At 53.8% G+C, this 23,544-nt stretch overlaps 1 protein-coding gene across 9 annotated transcripts in view; it reads left to right on the top strand.

Moving 5' to 3' along the window:
- Positions 1-23,544, top strand: part of CAMKK1 (calcium/calmodulin dependent protein kinase kinase 1) — an 85,944-nt gene that overhangs the window by 42,550 nt on the left and 19,850 nt on the right. For all 9 annotated transcript variants that reach the window (XM_068655811.1, XM_068655812.1, XM_068655813.1 and 6 more), the window contains 8 exons: positions 989-1,042; positions 5,360-5,411; positions 5,936-6,069; positions 6,621-6,657; positions 8,358-8,379; positions 9,846-9,934; positions 22,333-22,532; positions 23,321-23,374. In XM_068655811.1, coding sequence (XP_068511912.1) covers positions 989-1,042; positions 5,360-5,411; positions 5,936-6,069; positions 6,621-6,657; positions 8,358-8,379; positions 9,846-9,934; positions 22,333-22,532; positions 23,321-23,374 — 642 coding nt within the window. The remainder of the gene's footprint in view (positions 1-988; positions 1,043-5,359; positions 5,412-5,935; positions 6,070-6,620; positions 6,658-8,357; positions 8,380-9,845; positions 9,935-22,332; positions 22,533-23,320; positions 23,375-23,544) is intronic.

Below are 23,544 nucleotides of genomic sequence, written 5' to 3'. Positions count from 1 at the left end.
AGGGATCTTACCTGGGGCTGGGCCTTCGGAAACCCGCGTTTGTTTTCTTTGGGGCTTTTATGTTTGTCTGTTTGCCTTGTTGGTTCCAGCAAGTTTTGTTCAAGGTCGAAGTGGAACCACTTCCTCTGAACCTGCATTTGTTTTCCTTCCCTCTGGAGGTGGTTAAGTTGGCTTTCTTCCAAGGGATTTGCTTACCGAATGTGACACTAAGTGCTTGTGATGCATAAATACAGCCCAACAAGGGGGAAAACAAAAATAAAAAAAATCAGGGCAGGTGTTTGGTCCTCGCCAGGACTGGTTTAAGTTTTTAATTCTGTGAACGAGCTGCTGGTTTAGTTGTAGTCCCTGCTTCAAAGACGCAGAAGGGCTCAGAAGAGATTCCTCCAAAGTTATTTGGAGGTTCGGGCTGGTGAGCAGCTCAGACCCCTGAAGACCCCAGACTCCTTCAGCCTGACTGAAGGAGTGCGAGGTGTTCCCCCAGCAGCAGGCGTGCTCCTGCCCCCTTCCCTGCACCCCGAGGTTAGCAGGGCCCTGCTGGACCTGCTGGCCTGGATCAGCTGGGCGGTTTGTCCACCTCCCGTGGGGCCTGGACCTTCGTCCCAGCGCTCCGTGAAGTCAGGAGAGGTGTTGTGAGGGCTGTGGTGGTTGTGCCACTGCTTTATCCTACGGGCAGCTGTCGGGGTGAGACCTTGCCACAGTCTCCTGCTGAAAATGGACTTGTGCCGGAAAGCTGTCCAGGCAAAGTTTCCAAACTTGCACCAGAAATCATCAGCTGAAATGATTCGATCTCCTCCCTCCCTGTTTTTGACTTGAGACGGGCAGGAGGCGATGAGCTAGCACACCCCTCGTCCTCCGGGCATTACTGATCCTCAGCAAGTGCCCGTGGTGCCACCAGGGCTGCCACAACGTGCCAGGTGGTGCTGTGCCAGCCTCGAGCAGCAAGGAGGCAAGGTGCTGAGCTGACGGTGCCACTTGTGTTTATTTCTAGGGCTCCTACGGTGTCGTAAAGCTGGCCTACAACGAGAACGATGACAAGTACTACGTGAGTGTCTCTCTGCTTTGCTCACTGCTGCTGCCGCCGCTGCTCCTCATTCCCTGTTGCACCCCTGGGAGCTGCATCCCCCTTGTGCTGCCTTTAGCAGATGCATTTCTCATCTGGGTAGCACGCAAGGCACCAAACCTCCCCGTGAGGCACCGAGCAATGTGCTGCTGGCTGCGCACCTGCCTGCACGCACGCGTGGTGAGAGGAAAACGGGGTGGGCTGCGTTATGCAACACGCAGGGACCTCGGAGGCAGGCTGCAGAAGCGTGCTGCTGAGCTGTGCTGACATTTCTGGCTGTGAAGCAGGTCACCTGGAAGCAGAGGTGTGTGTGGGCGGTGGGGTGCAGCACCTGCTGTGTGTCAGAGGCTCAGCCCGCAGTGAGCTCGCCTGTCTCCTGAGGACACCGGAGGGTTCAGCAGAACGATGCTGAGCAGTGCCTGGCTCTGCGGGGTCTTACCCCCTTGCAGGATGCCTCCCCACTGCTCCTGGGGGGCAGTTGCGTGCCTGTCTGTAGCCCTTCTGTGCTAGCATCAGGCGTGACACTGCAGGAGGAACACCGTGAAACGAGGGATGGAAGAGATGAGACAAAAATCTGGAAGGGGTGCCCTGAAGCTGGCCCAGCAGAGGAAGCGCAGTTGTATGGCTCTGTGATTCTTTCCATCCCCGGTGCCTTCCAGGCTGACTCACCCAGCGCCCTGGAGCGCTGCTGTTTCCACCAGCTCCCTTCCTCTGCTGCCCTCCCACTGCTCCCTCTGGTGCCTGGAGCGACACAGCTTTGCCCTGCTTCTGTCTGCGCCCTCAGCCTGCCCAGGGTCAGCAGCACAGAGCAGCACATCACATCCCCTTTATTGCTGTGATCACCTTTTTTTCTTCGAAAATCGTGACCTGTGCGTTTTGGCATCGACTTTTGGTGGTGGGAGTCGCAGTGCTGCTGAGAGGGGCAGGGCAGCCCTCCCACTGCAGGAGGGGAGCGTGGGTGCTGCCTCTCCCCGTGGTTTGGATGCTGGTTAACGCCGGGGATGTAGATGGAGCTGCTCAAATCAAAGCCAAAAGTGAAAGCCTGCGTCCAGACTAGCCTGACGTGTGTTAGTTAATCCCTGCTTAATCTCCATTTCTTCTTCTAATCTCGACACACACTCCAAAGCTACTGCAGCCGCAGTGCCTCCTGTGTCAGGATGCTTCTGTCTCAGCCTCGCTGCCCAGCCCAGCACCGCAGGGATGTGCCCGGTGATCCACCCCAACCCTCTTCTTGTGGGGTCGAGGCAGGGGCTGGGGCAGCCTGCAGCAGGGACCTGCAGCCACCTGCATTTCGTTGCTGTGCACGTAAGCAAAAGGGAGGGGAGAGGGCAGACGGCTGCCCTGCAGGGGACAGGCTGCGATGCTGACGCCTGAATTTCGTGTGTGTGCCCATCTTTCAGCTGGGGCAGTGCTGGAAGGCAGTAACAGCTAACGAGAGGAGATCAGGCCTCGGCTGGCATTTGGTCAGCAGCCCCACTGGTTGATTCACGTGGCACGAGGCCAGGACGCTGCTGCCTGCTTTATTTTCCAAGCAAGCGTGCTGAGATAAAAAGGAGCCAAACTTTAAAGCTGAATAAATGATTCTGGGGTGTAATTCAGAGCGTGACAACCCGATCTGTGCTGAGGTGCAGGGCCCTTTGCTAGTTCTTTGCTTAAATGCAGAACTTGGAGGTATCACGGATTGAATTTAGCTCCTGACGAAGTGAGTGGAAAGATTTCTCTTGCTTTAATGTGTTTTGGGTCTGGCCTAGAACTAGGAAAAACTCCCATTGCCACATCTGGGAAAAACATAGATGGGCTGCATTTATCCTGTGGGCTGTCTGACCTTCCGTTAACCATGAGAAAGTGCTTCCAGGAGCTGCTGGGAAGCTGCTGATTTACACCAGCGGATGCAGGGAACACAGCTGGGGAAATGGAGCAGCCAGCACTGGGTATGTGACCGCTGCCCCCTTTGAGGAGGAGACCCCTGAGTGGCAGAGCTGGCTCCTGGAGCAGAGCCCCCACCACGGCACTGGATTCTGGCTGCTGGGGAGTGCGAAGGAGTCACAGCAGCACCTGCAAGGCTCTGCCAAGGAGCTCGTCACAGCTGGAAAGGTTTCGGTGTCACAGTTTGCAGGAGATGCTTTGACAGTGAGTAGGGGAAAAAAGGCCAAAAAAAAAAAAAAAGCCAAGCTCTGCGAAAGAGCAGCAAATAAAAAGCAAAGGCAAATGTGTCCAGGCGGAGAGGGAGTTCGGAGTCATTGTGCTGATGGAATTTGATTCTGCCATGCCTCAGGTCATGGCTCCTTCCTCTTTCCAATCTCTAAATCAGCTTGCAGAGCAGAGTGGTTATGATGGACATTTGTTACACTGGTTCTGGACAAAAGCAATAGCATGGGAGGTTGTCAGGGAGTTTCCATTTTTTTCCTCTTTTAATCCGGTTTCCTAAGAAACAAGATTTATGTGGTCGTGTGCTCTTCCTGCCTCCACCTCCCAACCTTTGCATCGAAGGCTCTTTCCTACCGAGTGGTGATGCTGGGGACGTGTTCCTCCCAGGCTGATGAGCCCAGAGAGCTGAACGAAGTGCTACTGCCGAGGAAGAGTGGCCAGAAGCAAGCCTTGAACCCTGCCAGTCCCCGGAGAGCTGGGACGGGGAGGACGGGAAGGCACAGCTCCTGCCTTCCTCACCCTCTCACATACCTGCCAGGGAAATCATTTCTGGCTCACTCTCACAGCCCGTGCCCTCCAGTAGCAAGGAGCTGGATCACCCAGGGTTAAAGGGGGAGCCAGATTTTGGGGGCCTGGCAGCTGAGGCTGTCTGGTTTAGGCTTTTCTTTACCCACACAGCATCTCTCTTGTGAGCTTCAAGCTGCGGGGTGCTAGGAGGGAGAGCAGGAGCCTGAGCTAATAAAGGCACGTAGAGAAGGGCACAGGGTTCCTGCTGCCTCTCGGAGGGCAGTGCCATGGGCTGTGTCCGTGTGGCACTCAGATGGAAAGTGGGCACAGGGCACGTGTAGGGAAGTCTCTGAGGCTCCCTGTTTTCCTGAGGAAGCCAAAGCAATGCTTACCAGTGCGAAGGGAACATCCCTCGGCCTGGCTCTGAGCTGATTCTTGATCAGGAAGGCATCAGCTGAGTAATTAGCTCTGCCTGCGAGTGGAAATGTCGCTGGCACTTTGAGGCTGGGAGCCCAGAGGGGCGGTTTGCCGAGCAGCCCCGTGCCTGCCCCTTCCGTGCAGCCACAATTAGCGGGGAAGCCTCATCCCACCAGCTCCTGCTGTAATTAGTGAAGCTCCTCTGCCGTGTGCGCTCATCTCTGCTCCTCTGACAGTTCAGTGCCTCTGGCCTGCAGCACGACCAGGTTTGTTTCTGTCTGGAAGTGCAGGGGACAGGTCCTCCTCCGAGCCAGCCCTGCTCACGTGGTGGCAGCTACCCAGGCTTTGGAGGTGGTGTGAGCACGTCCAGAGCTCTTGTGCCCTCCGTTTCTGGCCACAAAAGCAATTTGTGTCATCGTTAGTGTCCCTCTCTGTCCCTTATGCTTCCTTCCCCCCTTCCCAGAGCCTGCCCCAGGGCTGATGCAGCCAAAGCCGGGCGTTGGTTCAGCTCCTGGGGCTGGATTCCCCACAGCGTGGTGCAGCCCGGAGCTTCCTGCAGCAAACTGCGTCTTCGGGTTCTTGTTTCTCTGAACTCCGTTGCCAGAGGGCAGACAAGACCCCGGTGGCCAGGGCAGCAAGAGCAGCTCCAGGGAGCTCCCCAGAACGTCTCGCTGACCTGCCCTTGCTGCGTGCATTAAATACAGGCAGCGTGGGCAGCCTGCCCCCATGGCATTCGTGCACAAGTCCTTGGAATTTGACCGTGTCCCGTGGGAGTCCTTAGCTAATTGTATCTCACAGGGCTCACCCCGCTGGGAATGAGAGGTTTGGATGCTTAATTAACGGGAGTAATCACCCCTCTGAGGGGACGGAGCTGCTCTGACCTGCAGCACGGCCATCGCACCATCCAAAAGCCAGTTCTGTAAAGCTCTGCTAGAGGAGCTCACCCCTTCCCTTAAGCTGTGGCCGAGAGTGTAGAAATCAGGCTCATTTTCTTGGGTCCAATTTAAAATAAATCAAGCCCAGTTATTTTTTCCATGGGAAAAAGACAAACGAAGTGAGCAGCAGTGCCTTTAGGAAGGCCTGTGGCAGGGTGTGCCCGTGGTGGCCGTCTCTAACCAGGAGCCTCCTGCCCTGAGCCGAGGGCAGAGCTGAGCCAGCCCTGGTCTCACAGCACTGAGCGCTGGGGCTCCCAGCTGGTTTTAACACTGCTTTTTCCTCTTCCTCCAGGCTATGAAAGTCCTCTCCAAGAAGAAGCTCCTGAAGCAGTACGGATTTCCACGTGGGTATCTCACCCTTGGAGGCCTGCTGTCCCCAGCCAGGCACACCTCTGCCTCGCAGTGCTGCCTGCCAGGGCTGCGGGACGAAAGCTCCCCAAGGAGCTGGGGGCTGCTTAAAGTGCAGTAGTGAAAAGCCAGGCATGGATAAATTCAAAGCACTCAGTAATTAGGTTCCTGGCTTTGATTTTCAGAGTCTTTGAAGTGCTGGCTCGTCCCCCTTCGCCATCTCTGAAGCCTGACAAAGTGCTGGGAGCTGGGCAGGGCAGGGCAGGGCAGGCCCCCTCCTCCCAGGGGCTCTTCTGCCCCCTTAGCACCCAGCCCCGGTGGCAGACAGAGCAGGCTGGGCAGCCAGCAGGAGCTGGTCTCAGTGTGGCTTGGCAATCCCTCTTCAGGGTGGGGACTGCACTGCTTTGGGGTGGTAATAAGGTGATGAGATCTTCCCCCACAGCTGGGGAATCCTTCAGGGGAGCAGCGGCTTCTCTCTCCTGCATGCCAAGTGACTTCCTGACTGTTCTCACATCCGCAGGTCGGCCTCCTCCTAGAGGGTCTAAAGCATCCACTGGAGAGCAGCCAAAGCCGATGGCACCGCTGGACAGAGTCTATCAGGAAATAGCCATATTAAAGAAACTGGACCACGTCAACATCGTTAAGCTGATAGAGGTGAGCCACTGCTGCAGCCTACGCCACACTGAAACAGATCTGGTTTGTCTTGTGGCAGGAGGACACTTCTCCAACTGCTCCTACTGCAGCCAAAATTGTTTTAAAACAGGCGTTCAACAGCTAGGTTGGTGATTTTGAGTAAGATCACAGAGTCGTGTACGACAAACTGACACACTTTGGTGCTGTGCTGAGTGAAGGCAGCTGGGTGCGCTGGTGGAAACAGCAGCAAGCTCTGAGCAGACAGGCCTGGGAAGGTGCACACATGCCACGCTTCATTTCTGTTTCTGATAATGGCTGAACTCAGACCAGGATAAGCAGTTTCTACAAATATTGGTGGAAACCCTTTTTTTTCCTGGTGACAGGAAAATTCGTGTCCTCCAACACCCTGCCCCCCTCTCAGGAATCTCTAAATATCAGCACAAGTCTTTCTTAATGCTCTGCAGCTCAGCACAGCACACAGGGAGCAGTAAAATGTTGTTTGATTAAAAACAACTCTTTCCCTGCTGTTTTCTTACTCCCCTCTCCCCTTCTCTCTCTGTTATCAATTGCAGGTCCTTGATGATCCTGCAGAGGACAACTTGTACATGGGTACGTGAGTCCTTACACGCTAACAGAACCGTCCGGGCTTTAGACCTAGTGGTGCAAGTAACTCGTGCTGGGACTCGGGGTCAGTACCAGGAGGAAACTTGTACCAACTTGAGCAGAGGTATTTCTTCTGAACAGTAAAACACCTGTAAGGGCAGCTGAACTGGCAGAGCTACAGAGCTGCACGCGTCCCCTGAACATAATGGCACTACAAAGGTGTGACCGCAGCTCTGCCCTCCCCTCTGTGTATGCCAGAGCCAGGAGAGAAGGGAAAGGTGCAGGAGAGCTTCTTGTTCTCTCAGTCTGAGCTCCATCTCTCTGAACTCCTGAACGCTGTGGATATTGGTGGTAACTGAAGAAAGCTGTCTCAGGATGTTCCCTGTGCCCCCTGCAGACACGCTCACCTCCTGATGAGCCTTGAAACCTTCTTAGCCTAATCCTTACCTTGGGTGTCCCGATGGAAGGTCGCAGCTGACTCTGCATTTATGCCAGGGGTGGGAAGGTGCCCTCCATCCTGTCTTCCTCTCCCTAAAACCATGGGGGTGCCCCAATTTGGGCAAAACCCCCAGGGACAGGCCTGGGAGGATCTAGGGTGCAGAGCTGCTGAGATGAAGACGTCCGCCCTGGTTAAATCTCTGCTCACTGGTAGCATTCCCTGATGAGACAGGCTTAAAGGCTGCTTCTCGTGAGATAATTATGGGATGCTTTTTAAGCTGCCTATGCAAGGCATCTCTGCCTAGCAAGTGAAGCCATTTGCCTCTGAAGGGCCAGCCTTCCCTGCTGTCAGAGCCCCGTGGGCCTAGTGTGGTGCTGGATGTGTTTGGCTTCTGCAGGGCAGGAGCTGGGTGACACTAAATGTCTGCTTCAGTTTGTAGAAGGGGGCAGAGCTTCCTCAGCCAGCCTGCAGCTGGCTCCCAAGGCAGTGTTCCCCTAACCACTGCTGTCATGCTCCCTGTGGTTTTGTACCCCAGCTTTTTGGGAGCTGAGCGGGGCAGGGGCTGCAGAGGAACGTTTCCCTTCTGAGGGAGCCAAGGGGCCCAGCCTGGGGCTAGGAGACCTCAAACATCTTCCTTGGTTTTCTGCAAGTTGCTTCATATCCTAGCATTGCTACCAATACTTGGTAAAACCCCAGTAACTGCTGCCACAGGACCAGAAAAACCCCCAGGGCCGGGGCAAGTCCCCATTTAACCCCTGCTCAGACACACAAACCCACACGCCCTACAAGCCTCAACTGATGCCAATAAACCCTCTGCAATTGCCCCTGCCAGGGAGCATTTACCTCTCTGATAGCGGTGTAGCTGTGCTGCTGAGTGACACAGCTGAAATGGAGCAACGTGTTCTTACAGCATCTCCTTTGGTATCAGCAATTTAGCAGAAATCTCACACCAAACACCCTCCCCGGAGGTACTGAACGAGGCAGGGCTCAAACCAGCCAGGGCTGACACCGGGAACAGCAGAAGTGTGGTTGGTAAATTAGCACCCGCTGCCTCCCTGGCAGGAGGTGGGGAGATTTGTCTTTGAAGAGATGAATATTTTCATTTTGCATCCCCTGGTGTCCTTGTCATGTGGGAAGAAAGAAAGGTGAGGGAGATAAATTGATTTAGCAGGTAGGGGAAGGGATGTGTTTTTATAGGTGCTAAAATATGAATAAGCCTGGTCCTCTCTTCTGCGATTCATTCATGGTTTGATTTCCTTCCTTGCAGTGTTTGACCTCCTAAGGAAAGGGTAAGTAGTCCTCCTGGGAACGCTTTTGTTAAAATTTCTGGTGTTCACTGTGAGCTTCCTGGGTGAAATGGGGATTTCCATGTGCACAGTGGGGCACAGCGCTGGCTGCAGGCAGGTGAGAGCAGAGCTCCAGCTGCAGTTGCCTTCGCACCCTTCCAGCTGGGGGGGATGCAGTGGGATGTAATGGGCTGGGAGGAAATGCCCTGCTGTCAGGCTTTGCTCCACAACATAAACGTGGTGCCACACCCCTACTAGATGCCTGGGAGAAAAGCTTTTTTAGGGCATGCAGCACTGGGGTAGCAGCCCCGTCGTAGCTTCCTCTGATGTAGGGCTCAGAAGTTCCATCACCGTTCGCTTGCCCCCTGCCTCACTTTGCCCCCAGCACGAATGTATCACACGAGGCTGTTTTGGTGGCACATTTCCATAGCAGGAGCAGGGATATGGCAGCGGGAGTCTCCTCACCACCTCTTGCTGCACCTGGGCTGGGTCTGCGGCTCTGCGCTCACAGCAAGGTTGGGAGAGCTGAGCGTAGGGTGGGGGAGATCCCCCAAGGGCTTGTTTCTCTCTCTAGCCCTGTGAACGAGCCTCCTGCACGCCGCCAGCTCCGGCAGGTTGCTGGTGAGAGGCTCCCAGTCTCCCTGGTGACCGGGCTGCTGACTCTCCGGGAGGAGAGGGGGAGAAAAAACCTCCTGTGATCAGCCGGGGCCAGGGAACGTGCTGCCTGGCCGCGCACAGCCTGCCCGCCCCTAGCAGAAGGCAATTAGACCCCATTAGCAGCTCTGCCAGTCCTCACTCACATCATCAGCAGAAAAATGTGCAGGAGGAGGGAGGGAAGGCAGTGGTTAGAGAAAAGTGAATGGGAGATGGTCGTCTGCCAAAGGCAGCAGGGGGGCAGAGGGGAACGCTGCCTGCAGGTTCTGCTGCTGCTCGCTGAGGGGAAGAGCCCCAGAGCTGGGTTTTGATGATGGGTTCTTCTTGGCCAGGGTTTGACGTGCAGGGACGGTGTCTGAGGAGCACTCACTTAAATCTAGCCTGCTCAGTGGGCGTGTGTCTAAATTCAAGGTTCGGGGTCAAGCTGCTGAGCAGAATTAACCCCGCGGCACAGCAAAGCCCTGAGCTCCTGCTGCTCGTCTGCTGGGGGGCACAAGATGCTGATGCGGGGACACCCAAAGGGAAGGGGAGAAGCTGCTGACCTGCAGTTAATCCTGGTGTTAGTGAGGACCTCGTGGCTCACACCTCACAGGGCAGTGCGTGGGAAAACCCCACAGCCTCTCTGAGTCCCAGGAGCCCTCGGAGCTCCCTGAGGGTCTGAAGCGGAGGGACCTCTCCTGGACCTTGATCCTGGACCTGCTGGGAGCCCATCCCTCACTGCTGGGGCCGAAATGATGCAGAATGAGCCTAAAACCCCAGCAGTGAGTGTTGCTGCCGTTTTGCAAAGGACTTACTGCCCTCCCTCCTCCCAACAGGCCTGTGATGGAGGTGCCCAGCGAGCAGCCCTTCAGCGAGGACCAGGCCCGGCTCTACTTCCGAGACATCGTCCTGGGCATCGAGTACTGTGAGTACCTCCACCACTGATGGCCCTTCACAGCCTCCTCCTAGGCTGGGGAGAAACCCCTCAGCACCAGGGGGCTGGCAAACGAGCCAGCAGGGTCCCCTCTGACTGCAGGTGCCAGCTGGTGGCCGTGCTCAGCTCGGGTTTGTCAGGCTGTAACGCCGATGCCAGGAGCAGGCACTCCTTGGAAAGGACTTTGGGAAAACAGTGCCTTGCTTTTTTCTTATCTCTTTTTGGAGATAGACTTTGAAAGCAATGGCAGAGCTAGGAAGGAGGCATTTGTAGTGACGTGGACAGAGTCAGGAGCTTCAGCCTGGACAAATCGCTGTCTCCAGCTTGGCAGGGGCAGCAGTCCCAGCAGCAGCAGTGAGAGCTGGCTGGTGCTTCCCTCGTGCACCCTGACAGAGCTGCTGTGTCCGTGTAACCCCTCACACTCTGCAGCAAGGGCTGCGAGGCTGCTGGATGGTGCCTTTTGCTCACTGCTGAGCTGCAAACCTTGTGCTGCAGGTTTCGTAGAATCATTAGGGTTGGAAAATCAGTAGGGTTTCATGTCTGGGCTTCTCTTGTGACCTGTGCCTGCAGTGGGAGGATGCCCATTAAGTTGCCGGGTGCTTTCTTTTCTATAAATAGGCCTCTGAAAGCAACACGTGCAGCAGAGCTGGGCAGTTATGGGTGCAGGACACGTCCGTAGCACCCATGGGGTTGAGGGTCACAGAGCGTGGTGCGTTGTGGTCTGACTGCTGGCGTTACTCCTTGCTGCTCCTAAACATTGCACTGCACATTCCCACTCCTTCTGAGCCTCAGTACCGGCATTGTGTGCAAGTCAGAAGGTTCAGCTCTGATCCTCCGCTGGTCACCCACACTCGCCTAAACCTTCTCTTCCAGAAGAAGGTCCCCATGCAGCACAGCCTCATGTGAGAGGTGTACCCACGAGTTGTCTGGGCTGCAGCCACAGCTCGTGTACCCGCTGGGCACGTTGTGGTGCTGGTGAACAGCACTCGGCATTTTTTGATTCTCCTGTCTTTGTTGTAGCTCCTGGCTTTCCACAGTGTTTGGTGATCTCACCATTGACTGATTTCTCTGAACATTGATGGACTAAAGAATTGGCCGTGGTTGGATGGCTGAGTAGGAGGAGGAAGAGCCAATAGAGCTTTTTCAGAGGGAACTCTTGCCTCACAGATCTGTTAGCTTTCCAGAGGAGTCAGCACAAATGTAAATAAGGTGATCCTGTCACTACAACACACGTGAACAACCAAGCAGCTTTATGAGCTTCTGTTAACAGATCCAATCAGGAGAAACTAAGTCGTCTTGGCTGGCTGACCTCTTCTGGATTAATAACTAGTCAGATGATCAGGAAAGTAGGTACACGGTGGAGAGAGGTCACTAGTGCAGTTAAACTGGAATCCATAACGTGGCCTGGGCAGTTCAATATGTTCCTAACGACCAGAAATAGGATGGAGTGCAATATGGGAGGCTGGTGACGATACCTCCTTGAGGATAGTCATCGTTAGAGCTGACTGGCAGGAGAATGCCTTGGTACTGAGTGCTGGTACGGTAAAATGGCAGATACAAATCCATGCTGCTGAATGCAGGGTAATGTCTGAGGGGGAGAAACAGCACTAAAAATATGTACATCGTGACGGGCTCCAAATGAGCTGTTCTCACTCGGTCTTCATTTGGGAGAGTTCTCTTCAAAATGCCAGCCCATTACTTAGTGACAGTCAACAGAGCTAACTGGGTTTGGGGAATTTTGGGGAATGAAATAAAGAAGAAAACAGAAAATATCATTATGCAGTTGTTTGGATGTGTAAGAGCTCTTAGACACGAGCAGGGAATACTGTGAATGCTGTGTGCAGTTGTGCTCAGCCTGTCTCAGAAACCGCTCTCTAGAGCTGAGAATAGCACAGAAGGGGTGATCGGGATGATCCCGTACAGAGGGGTGAGATTAAAGCACTTCAGTTTTGAAAATTATCACAGGATACGTACGGGAGAGGCTTATAAAACCCTCTGTGTCAGGAAAGAGGTGAACACGGAATGAACCTTCTCTGACGGAAGAACCAAGGGGTAGCAAACAAAATAATTAGGCAGCAAGTTGAAAACAGAAGGAATTACTTTCATACAGCGGGTAATTAAACCCTGACATTTATTGCTAGATGAGACGGCAAGTGCCAGAACGGAACGGGCTCAGACAAGATGAGACAGCTCTGTAGGAGAAAGGAGAATCGAGGGCTGTTCCATGGGAGAATGCAGGCAGTTTGCCACTGGCAACGCGGGTACTGTACGTGCTGCATCTGTCTTCATAAAGCTCTTCCCCTGGCTACTGACCCTGGCAGGAGACTGGGTGTTGGGGTGGGTGTTGGGGTGGGTTTTGGGATGGGTGGGCCCCTGCTTTAGGGGGCTGCATCCTCAGCTCTCCTCCAGCAGCTTCTCTACACCATGCACAGGTTATGGCTGCACTGACCCGACAGCAGGGGTAATTGTGGGGTAATTGTGCTGTGCCCAGCTCCCTGAGGCTGACCTAGGTCAGCTTGGCATCTCTCAGGCATGGCGACACTTAAAATATCTGGCTTACTTGCATGATTCTGGAGGCAAATCTGAAGTCAGGGCAGCCAGCAGGGCGGGCCGAGGCCGTTTAATCAAGCAGGTGTCATCCCCAGTCAGTGAGCAGCCTGTGAAGCGTGAAAGGCCAGCCGCCTGTGAGCCGGAGAGCTGTGCTGCATCCCGCTGTACTTCGAGGTGAGAGGTTCTTCAGCTGGCTCAACCTCCGTAAATGCTTGTTTCTCTCACAAACGAAGGGGAATTATTTCAAATATGCTTTCAAAGAGCCAGCATGCGGCTGCGTTGAACATGAAAGGAACAGTTGGTGCTGCTGTCGTGCCTTGGGCCATGTCTGCCTTCGTTCTGCCAAATCTCAGGTGGCCCCTGCAAGCTCAGCAGCTCCCCAGAGTAGGAGCCAGCCCCTCGCTTTCCCAAGGCTTTCATTAAAGTGTTCAGCAGGTTTCAAACACCTGCAGGGAGCAAGACGAGCATGACGGACCTTGCCAAAGCAGAGGAGGGCGGTTTGCAGTGCGCTGCTCCATCCCCACACCGAGTTGCAGCACCACCTCACCTGGCTTGTCTGACCTCACCACGAGGTGGCTGGGAATGCAGTCACTGCTCTCCTGTGACAGGCCAGAAGCTTCCATGTGCTGAAAGCTGCCATAAACAGTCAGGTCACCCCTGGAAGTCAGTGCAAATGCATATATGAATGGGAATGGGGAGCTCAGGACTGCTTTGCAGTAGAGTTTGAAGGGCAAGGACTGCAGCTTTTTGATTCTCATCAGTATTCACGCTATAGCACAACCTGTGTGCCTCGGCAGGGAGATCCAGGCTCTGCTGTGCTGGATGCTGCTGGTGCTGCACTAGGCACCAGAAGAAAGTTTAGTTTAGAAGACAAGCCAAAAAAAAAAGTTTGTGTTTCCTTAGGCAGGGAGGATGGATCTGGGCAATAAATTATAGGATGCCCAAGCGCTCACAGCAACGGGAACAATGGGATGCTTCATTTGGGGCTATTGAGTAAGCACTTACTTTATTAGCAAATGAAAGTTAAAAATGGTGTTGTCTCAGAACTGGTGGGTAAATGCACGGCAATTACTGTGTAATTACAGGGGGAAAGTGCACCGTTTGTGCACGCTGAAGGAGAAGTGTTGCCAGGCAATCTAGAGATTGCAAGGTAATTTTAATGTAAGCATCCATAATTGTTAGGTAATTTGGGGGAGTCGATAACCATGCAGCTGCTAGAAGCTCGCAGGCGTCACAGCAGCAAATGCAGCCTTGCTGGCTGGGTTTTTATTAAATTAGCAGCTGCAAAGTGGCTTCCTGTCGGAGCCTGCATTAATCCAGGCTGTGTGCGGTGCAAGAAAGTGGCTGCAGAGGCCAGGCAGGTGGGAAATGTGCGCTGGACTTCACAACTGCAGGGGGTGGTGCACAGTCACTGCCTGTCTGCAGGGAGCAGGCTGCTCGTGATGCTTGCCTGTTGGTTCAGCAGCCCTGGGGAGAAGCATCTGGAGGAGACTGGTCAGTGTGATGAGAGCAGGTGGGAAGTCTGTGGGTTGTAGGCTCCTGAGAGGCAGGGAGGGACGCCCCAAGCAGAGCCAGGCTTCTTGGGAAAGCCCCTCAGCCTGGGATGGCACAGGGCCACCTTGCTTTGTCAGCGGGGCTTCTATTTGTAGTAAGTTTCATGCTAGGAAGTGCTCTCTGCTTGTAAACACGGTCTCAGCCACATTGAACCATCAAGGTGTGAGAGGAGGGGAGGTGTGCCCAGGTCAGCGTCCCTTCCTCCGGTCCCTAAGCTGCTGGGACAATATTTTAAGCTGAAGTGTGGTAACGTTGCCAGTTCACCTGCTGTGGTTTTGTGCATGTCCTAAACCTGTGCTCTGTGCAGACTGCTTCAGGAGTCATTTAGGCACGTGCACGCTTTAATTCACGTCCTAGTGATGGGGCCAAAAAGGAAAGTGCTCCTCCTCCTGCTTGCAAGACTTCCCCAGTACCAATGGTGCTGAAGGCACCCTCGTGAAGCGTGGAGGCAGTGTGTTGTAAGTGCCCCTGGAGTGGTAATTTAAGAACGTACTTAAGTGTTTTGGGTAGAAAAGTTTTGCTGGATTACCCGTGTCGTTAAGTACAGCGGGTGCCTAAGTGGCTCTGAATTGGGGCTCCGTGCAGTTGCCTCCCTTCCCTCTTGTAACTTGCCTCTCGCAGTGCTTGTCTGGGGTTCTTTAAGCTTCAGTCTCCCTCCTGGAAAGGCAAATTTCGCGTTCCCAATGACACTCAGCAGGAATGGATGTGCTGGGAGGGGAGGAGTCCCTGGAGGAGTCACAGCCACGGCAGGAGTTGATCCCAAAGGCTGGACGGTGAGCGGGGAGCTCTGCAGGGCCGGGCAGCTGTACGGGGTCAGCCGAGGTGCCTTGCACCCAGCCCTGTGCTCAGCTACAGCTGGGCTCCCAGCACCCGTGGCTCGGGCATTTCCTCAGCCAGAGATTGTTTTTTTATCTAACAGCCTGTGATGTTTGTTTTTTTTTTTTTTCCACTAATGTGTTCGGTCCCTTTTTAAGCTTGTGTAAATCTCCAGCATCTGCTACCTGCTTACACGCTGCGGGAAGCAGCCCCTTCCTGGGGCTGAGTCTGCTCCTGCAGGTTTCAGCCGGTACCAGGAGTGAACAGAAGGAATCTCACCCTGCCCATGCCCCCCTGGTTTTACAGACCTCCATCACATCTTGCATCAGGGGTGTCTTTTGGAGGCTGCGGAGTCTTTATCTCTTTAACCAATGTTGCAAAGCCAAGCATCCTGCCAGCCCTTGAGCATCCATTAGGAAAAGCTAGCGATCCTGAGCCCCCCAGGCCTTATTAATGGCAGCATGACGGTATTTCAGAGTTGTTTTCTACAGTAAATGTGGCTGAAAATGCTAGCTGTAGGATTTAATGTCTCCCTACCCCCATTAAATCCTGCAGTTTCTCCAGAGAAGGACAGGTGTCCTGCTGTGCTCTGCTTACTGCTTTGCTCCTGATACCTTGGCTGTGGTGATAGCCAAATACAGGCTGGACTTCTTGAAGGCAGTGAAGTTTCCTTCTGGGCTGACTCAGGGTGATGGATATTTAAGAACCCCACAGTGAGTTTGCTGAAGTGCCGGCGTGTTTGGCGTGGTGCCGCTGTGCTCTGGCAAGTGACCAGTGGAGACCAGTACAGGTGAAGCGTGTAATGGGAGGGTTTTCTGCTGTTGTTAGGCTGCTGGCTGCTGGCAAGAAATGTTTTTCTTGTTGTGAGCTGACAGTTGGTTCAACAGGAGGAGCAGACACCTGAAACTCTGCTCCAGCGGTGGGAGGTGGACGCTGAGCTGCAGGAGAGGTACGGGGGAGAAGTGATGAGGGGTGTGCCAGGGGTATCCCAGTTTGGGTTCAGGACTGGGACAGGAGTAGTTTTGTTTAGTAAGAGCCTTTTGTTTAGTAAGGCATAAGAATAAGCAAACGGAAGGTCTGAGCCCAGCCCTGACAGTAACCAGGAGCAGCCACTTAGCGCAGAGCAAGCACGCAAGCTTGACCCAGGGGAAAACCCTGCTGACTCGCATAGTCAAGATGAAGCACAGAGGCCATCCCTTCTGCTATTTAGCTGCAAGCTAATTACTCCGTCTGGCTCATGAGGAGCTGAAGCAATTGCTGTCAGCGTGGCTGAGGGAAAGAAAAAAATATTTTCTCCCACGTTCTGTAGAAAAAGCACAATTTCCTTGCTGCTACTGTGCCTAGGGATGCTAAGGGTAGCAGTTCTGGTCCTGTGTGCAGAGGAATGCTTGTATGGGTTCAAGGGAGGGTTGCATACACAGCTGGAGGCATCAGGAAGTTACCTTTCCAGGATCAGTTCTCTGCTGCACACCCGTACAAATGCCTGGGAAGCTCCGGTCCCAGTGTGCTAAGCCTGGAGCAATAACGAGACGCCTGACACGCTGATCAAAGCCACCTGTCCTGAGATAAGACTTAATCTACTCAGTCATCAATCTGTGAGTCTAATTTCCATTATCTTAAAAGGAAAGTTAAGCAAATAAATCAACAGCCAAGTAAACACAGGCTTCTGGCTTCTGAAGGATATTGACTGCAACGTGAACCAGAGGTAGGGGCTATCAGGAGGCAGTGCTGTAGATGGGTTTGGGCTGTTTGGCTCTTGGCAGGGGTGAGCTCCTCAGGCCTTGTGTTGGCAAGGCCCAGCAGAGATTTGTTCCATCACCAACCCGTGATGGAGCTCAGGTGGGTTCCCAGCCTGCTGTGCTCTCCTGTGACCTCCCAGCGAGCTCCTTAATCCAGCTGTGCCTCCTTCCTGGGGGGAAGCTGGGGACCTGCTCCCTCCCCGTCCCTGCGTGGTGCCTGCACAGGTTGGTGCCCCCTTCACACCCAGCGTGTTGAGGGGCAGCTGCTGAGCTGCAGGGAGCTGGGTGTTGTGAGTGACAGCACCAGGAGGGGGACGGGTTTGTGTTTTGTCATGGACAGGGCAGCTCTGTCTAGATACAAACATGCTGATGTGGTTAGAGGAGAGGTGTCAAGGCAGCCGGAGTGACCCCATAACACGCTGTCCCAGCTGGGAGGGCTGAGGATCCCTCCCTCAAACCAGCAGGGCAGTGGGACTCGTTCAGCAGGCTCTGCTGAAAGGCCTTGGCCAGCAACACATTGAAGTGACAGAGGTTTGACGGATGCAGCAAGAGGCCAGTGGCAAAGTGGTGAATAGGGAAAATCAGGCCCAGGATCCCCACCTTCACCCCCAAACAGGACCCCTGAAATGGGCAGAGTGGGGGAAGGAAACAGCCCCCTGCATCCATTCCCCTGGCTCTGTGCGGAGCTCTGCAGACAAGCAGGGAGGCTCGCCTCGAAGAGCAGCCTCTGGTTTAGACTCTGGATCCTGCAGCAGCTTCCTTGGGAGGGTGTTAAATCATTTCTTTGCTACAGGAGTGATGTGAGCGTAATACTAAGCAGATTCTGCAGTAGCACCATATGGGTTGCTTTTGCCCTTGGATGGGAACAGGATTCTGTTTCTAATCAAGTATAATTCAGCATCAGCCTCAGTAAATTGCAGGATGTGTCAGTGCATTGCAAAGTTTTATATATATAATTTTAAAATGGGCTTTTAGCAACTTAGTATTAATGTGCTGGAGCCCTGAGGTTTGCAGAAGGAAATGCAGTGAAAGGCACCTTTTTGAAAAGGGCCAGGGGACAATCTCTTGTTTCTCTTCTCCCAGCACTGCTGTCTCTGCTTCCCCCTGGTCTTCTCTGGCTGTTTATAGGCAGGCAGGTCCCAGGTATTGGCTTCTGAATGAAGAGGACAGCCTGTTCCATCTCTGAATTGCCTGTGGTGTCTGGAAACAAGGAGAATTTCTTGCATGCTGCAAAAAAAGCTGGCGTGTCCCACCAAGGGGAGTGAGCAGCAGTGGTGCTGCAGGGCTGCCCACCCAGTTCAGAGCCTGTGCTTGCCTTTACCACCGTTCCCACATCACCCGCTGGCTTTTCATGGAGATGACATTCAGCACGTGCCAAAAGCGTGCCCTACGAGGGCATGTTGTGTAGCCTGGAAGCACAGATTCACTCCCAGAGGTTCAGCACCCGGAGTGCTTGCAGGCTTGGAGCCCTCTGATGGCAGAGCACAGCCAGGCCGCTGCAGCAGCCTCTTGAAGGAATTCCTCCTTGTGGTACAGGACCGAGGTGAGATACCGTGTGTGTGGGGCTGATATAAATAAGGGAGAAGTGGGTGAGGCTGGCTGGAGCTGTTGGAAGGCTTTGAGTGATGCAGGTGCAACTGGAGAGGCTTGCAGAGGATCCACGCTGGGACCAGCCACAGGTCACAGATGCCTTCTCAGGAAGCCCCGGCTGCTTTTTTACTGCTTCTGCTTTCCAGGCTTGACTTTTAGGGGTGATTTCTGTTACCTTTGAGCTCCCCCTTGGCCTTTAGGGTTTGACCAAGTCCAGCTTTGGGTTGTGGGCAGCCTCGCTAACACAAGTCGTGGTGGAAGTGTAGCACATGCGCCCTCCCCTGTCGTGCCTGCTCTGTGAGGCTCAGCAGAAAGGTATTTCTGGTGCACTTTGGGGTCTTTGCCTAGGAGATGCCCTACAAATCCATGGGATAGCTCTCCAGATGCAGATAGGCCTGCAATACTGTTACCTTTCCACAGAAGTGAAGGATGGCTCTAATAAAACCAGATTTATCAGAGTGCTCCAGAATCAGCCTCTGGCCTGAGGGCTCGGTAATATCTTACACGGCTTCGTTTTCATTATGGAGCAGTATTGATTTCCCTGAACTGGGTCTGTCAGCACAGCCAGTGCAGGGCAGCCTGGGGCCTAGGGAAGTCGGCACAGCGAGCTGCTGGCCTCTGCTTTTAAGGGCAAAATCATTTCCAGACAACAGCAACGACAGGGACGGTTTCAGCAGTGTGTCGAAGCGACTTCAGCGAAGCTCTCTGCTTTCGCCAGCTCTGCTTTCAGCAGTTCTGCATCGATTTCAGCTTTGGGAAGGATGCAGACAAGGACCTGTACATGGGAACCTCTGTGTTTTGGCTGTCGGTGCCCCCCTTGTGCATGGTATGTGGCGTGGTGGGGAGCAGCAACGGGATGCTCCTTACACAGCACCCAAGGAGGGCACTAAGGGGAGGTCCTGGGCTGATTTAAAAAAAAAGAAATAAAAAGAAATCCCCAAGCTCTCATGGAACAGGTTGAGGTGCAGCAGTACAGATAGCAGCAAAGCTGATAATGGAAGTTACGTTCCTCTGAAGCACATTTGGGGTTTTTATGTAGATGTTGAAATTGCTTTTTCTTCCGCACTGAGCCCGATGCAGCCCAGCTCCTGCTTGCTTGCAGCGATGTCCAAACAAGCCCTTAGTGCTGAGGACCGGGACAAGCAGTGTGCTCCTGGGGTCTCTGTCCTGCCCTCCAGTGACACTCAGCAGTGGTTTTAATGAGGCTGCCTTTCAGCCCTGCTGCTCTTGATCTGCAGCAGTGGAAAGTTGCTCCCAGACACCTCGGGCTGGTGAAACGAGAGGGTTGGTGTGTGCTGGGGGTTGCTTCTCACTCGGTTTTGACTGTCTGTGGCTTTCAGCTGCCCGAGGGTGGCTCAGCGAGCTGTGAGCTCCTCGCAGCGTTGTCCCTCCTGTGCTGTTCCTGGCAGTCTGGAGGGCACTGTTAGTGCTTGGGTTTTATTTCTGAGGTGCATAGCTCTCCTTCTGCAGTTCTGCAGGGATAACAGCACCGTTTCCTCTGCATGCTGGACTGGAAACACGGATCTCACCGGTTTAATAAGGACCTCTGGCTCCTCTCACATCGCGTGGCAGCAGTGCCTGTGTCCCCGCAGGGATGTCCCACGGCGTGGCTGCTCTGCCTCCTCCCAGCCCTGCTGTAAGCTGCCGGGGACTTTAAGAACTGTGCTTCCTCAGAGCAGAAAAGGGATTTTAAGTTGCCTTCATCAGGTTAGCAGCTCCATACCAAACCATTTCCTGGCAGATGTGAGCTGATGTTGTTCATGTTAGTAGCTGTGATGCAGCCTCATTCACTCACAGCAGCTGGAGCTCGGTGCCCAATTCCTGTCCCTCTCTCTTCACAGCTCTTCCCCTGCACAAGGCATGCAGGCAGCAGCGAGGCTCTGGGGATAGCTCAAGTTTTTCAGGCCAGCTGGCACGAGAGCTGCGTTGCTGTCACCCACACCTCACGGCAAAGCAGCGCGGGGTGCGTTGGGCTGGGCTCTGCTCCTGTAAGGCCAGACTGTCCCTGTCCCTAAAGCTCACGACAAGCACGTGGAGGTCCTGTCCTGAAGGCACAAATGGTCACTGCCCCTCGTGTTCGGCTGTGGTTGTAGCAGAGGTTGGGTTCCCAGCTCTTCGCTCCACGTCCGTGTTGCTGCAGTGCCTGGACCGAGGTGGGCACTGAACAAGCACAGAGCAGCCGGCAGGACCCCACAGCTCCTGAGTGCACGGGGCTGCACAAAGGCAGGGAGGGCGTTGTATGAGCTAAATAGTCCGGGGGGAGGAAACAATACAAATTTCAGAGTAGCTGCTTCCCTTGTGTGAATCCTTCCGTGTTCAGACCAGGGGTGAGCTTCTGTGATCCGTGCGTTTTTGTGCTCTGTGTATTTGGAGGTGTTGGGGAGCTCAGCTCTGCGGTGCCAGGCGTGTTCCTCAGCAGCCTTCACCCAGACACCTGCATAGAGGCAGCTCACCGCTTCCTGAAGGGAAACGTCGCTTCTCCCCCCTCCTCGTTTTCTCCTTTTTTGCTCTCCCTCAATTACCATGAGGAAATGTCAGCCTGCCACCAGCCGTGCTGCACAGCAGATGTCTGCTCGTAATTGCTGCTGTTACAGGGTGTTCGCTGTTTATCCTGACTGTCTAGCCGGGCTGGTACAACGCTAACTGCCTCACGGCACGAGCACAGAGCTGCTGCACATCTGGAAGAGGCTGTAGCCACCAGAGCTGTTGGCTGAGGCTCTCCAGCCAGCTTTTTTCTGCTGCGGCTCGAGCTCAGCTCTTAGGGACGGAGCATCCCACTGAACCTGTGGGTTTGTGCTGCTGGCCCAAAAACTTCACCCATCCAGCCTCGGTGTGCTGCCAGCATGAGTTATGTGAAGGTGAGCCTAGGTCTCTGCCTGGCTTTGAGGCTTTTTGTCATGTGCCAGGGGTGGCACCTTTCAGCAGTGCTTCAGACTCTGAAGAGGTCCTTGCAGAAGTCTGGGAAAGGTGGTGAAGATCAGAGCATTTCTTTTCCTGTTCTGTAAAGTCTCCTGTGTTCTCTGTGCTTCTGCTTTTGGGGCCATTTCATGTTCTGAAAGAGTTTTTTGGTGTGAATTTTCTCTCCATGTTCATGAGAAGTCAGCCACTTCCCTACAACTCCCCGCTGCATCTTGCCACCGATGGCTTTATTGCAGCTGCAATATTGCTTCACAGATAGCTTGTAAGGAGAGGGATTATTTTTTTTTTCATTTTCAGTGTGTCTCGGCCTCCAAGCTCTTTGCAGGGGTTTATTTCATTTTGGATGTACAAGCAGTTCTGCTGGTGCCTGCAGTTGACCTCCTGGCGCTGGGACAGAGCTGGAGGCTTTGAGGCAGCCCCACAGAGCGAGAGGCACACGTGGGAACAGCCTGTGCTTAGGAAGGGCTCTGGGGCAGAGGTTTGGCCATGGGTCTGGGTGAAAAGGGGCCAGAGAGCAGTAGTGGAGATTTGGGATGATGCAAAAAAAAAAAAAAATAATTAAGCTTATTTGCTCACCTCATTACAATATATGGCTGGGGAGAACCTGCCTTTTCTGGTGTGCTGGAACCAAGCTGCTGAGGATTGCTCCATGCTCAGAAGTGTCTTTCGACCTGGAAGCACCCCGTGGTTTCTGAGTTGTCCAGCCTCATTTGTCACATTGTCACATTTTGCCTAAATATCTCCTCCGGGCCTGTTTCATTTTGCCTGTGGTTCTGCTCCTTTTGCTTAGCTTTACGGCACCACAGCTTTGAATTAAGTGAATTGAAAATTAGCCTCTCTACCTGGAGCCCATCAGTCTTTAATACTGCAGGCTGCCTGGCCCATCATCTGGTCCAATGAAGCCACACAAATCTGCAAGGTTTGAACGATTCGCTTCTCTGACTGCTCTGCACTGCTTGGGTTGTTTCTGGGCTCACACGTGGGCTTTTTGTGCAATTGCTGGTGACAGATGTATTCCTCTGAGCGTTATGCTCTGGTGAACATCCCAGCGACGCACCAGAAAGGAATAACTCGAGCAAATGGCACCTGTGCTCCATTCGACGTGCCTACACAGCAGCACGTTTCAGGGATGTGTGGGCCTGCACTGCTATTTGCATCCCCCTGGCAAGGTGTCCTGTGGGTGTTTCCTGCCGCAGCCCATTCTGCTGTCTCTTTTTTTAGTGCACTACCAGAAGATCATTCACCGGGACATCAAGCCTTCCAACTTGCTCTTAGGAGACGACGGGCACGTCAAAATCGCGGATTTTGGAGTCAGTAACCAGTTTGAAGGGAACGACGCCCAGCTCTCCAGCACAGCAGGGACACCAGCCTTCATGGCACCAGAGGCCATTTCTGACACTGGCAAAAGTTTCAGTGGAAAGGTAAGTCTCTACTCGCAGCCAGAGTTGCCCAGGACCCCTCAGACACAGCACAGAGGGCAGCACCACGCCTGCACCCTCTGTGTATTGTCCACCCGGGGACTGTGGTGCAGACTGAGGTTGTTACTGAGTAAATCAAAGCTCTAATTCTGTGCTCAGGTTAGGCAAAACTCCCATCAGTTGTTCTGTGCAGCGGGTAGATGGACTTTGCAGGCCCTTGTTGAGACAGGAGGCAGGTTTGAGTCCAGCAGGACCCTTCCCCTGCCCAAAGAGGAAAGGCCAAAACTCCCCGTTCCTTACCAAAACAGTCAAGATTCAAAGGGGGGAGCTGGTCACCAACATCATGTCGTGGTACCCTGAAAGTGAGGAGCACCGGTGAATGCTGTGATGCAGGTGTGGGAATGGGGGCCAGTGGTTTGATTTGGGGCTTTTTTTTTATTTTTTTTTTTCTCAGAAGAAGGCTTGAGGTTCAGCTCCTCATTGAGGTTCAGCTCCTCATTGAGGTTCAGCCTTGAACCATTTTATCCTGTAAGAACAACGGGCTGCTAGCTGGTCGCTGCCCTTGTGGTGAGGACAGGGGTGTCAGCGTGTGGCCTGGCACAGTTCCCTTCCCCCAGGACGGTTATAGCTGCCTTTAGGAGACCAGTTTCAGAGAGACTCTGCGATAAAATTAAGCATAGTAAAAGTTAAACGTGTACAAATAATCTTCTGTGAGTCAGTGGGAAAATCCAGCCCGTTCAGATCATCTCTGGGTTGCGTCTAATTTACTGCCTGCCCTTGCTCTCTTTCAGGCACTTGATGTATGGGCCATGGGGATCACCCTGTACTGCTTTGTTTACGGGAAGGTAAGCTGGCTCTCAGATGCTCTTGGCCCTGCCTGGCAGTGCCTGCTCGCCTGTCTTTTGACTCATTCCTTTCCAAATAAAGGCAAATGTTAGGAGCAAAGCCCTACTTTCTGCAAGCTCCAGTTATCCCAAATCGCCCTGCCTGTGAGAAAGGGTTTCTAGCCCCCTTA

The sequence above is a fragment of the Anas acuta genome, chromosome 19 (assembly GCF_963932015.1).
Source record: "Anas acuta chromosome 19, bAnaAcu1.1, whole genome shotgun sequence".
NCBI classification, from domain to species: Eukaryota; Metazoa; Chordata; class Aves; order Anseriformes; family Anatidae; genus Anas; species Anas acuta.
Note: the sequence above shows the minus strand (reverse complement) of the source record. Positions and strands in the feature narration are given on the sequence as shown.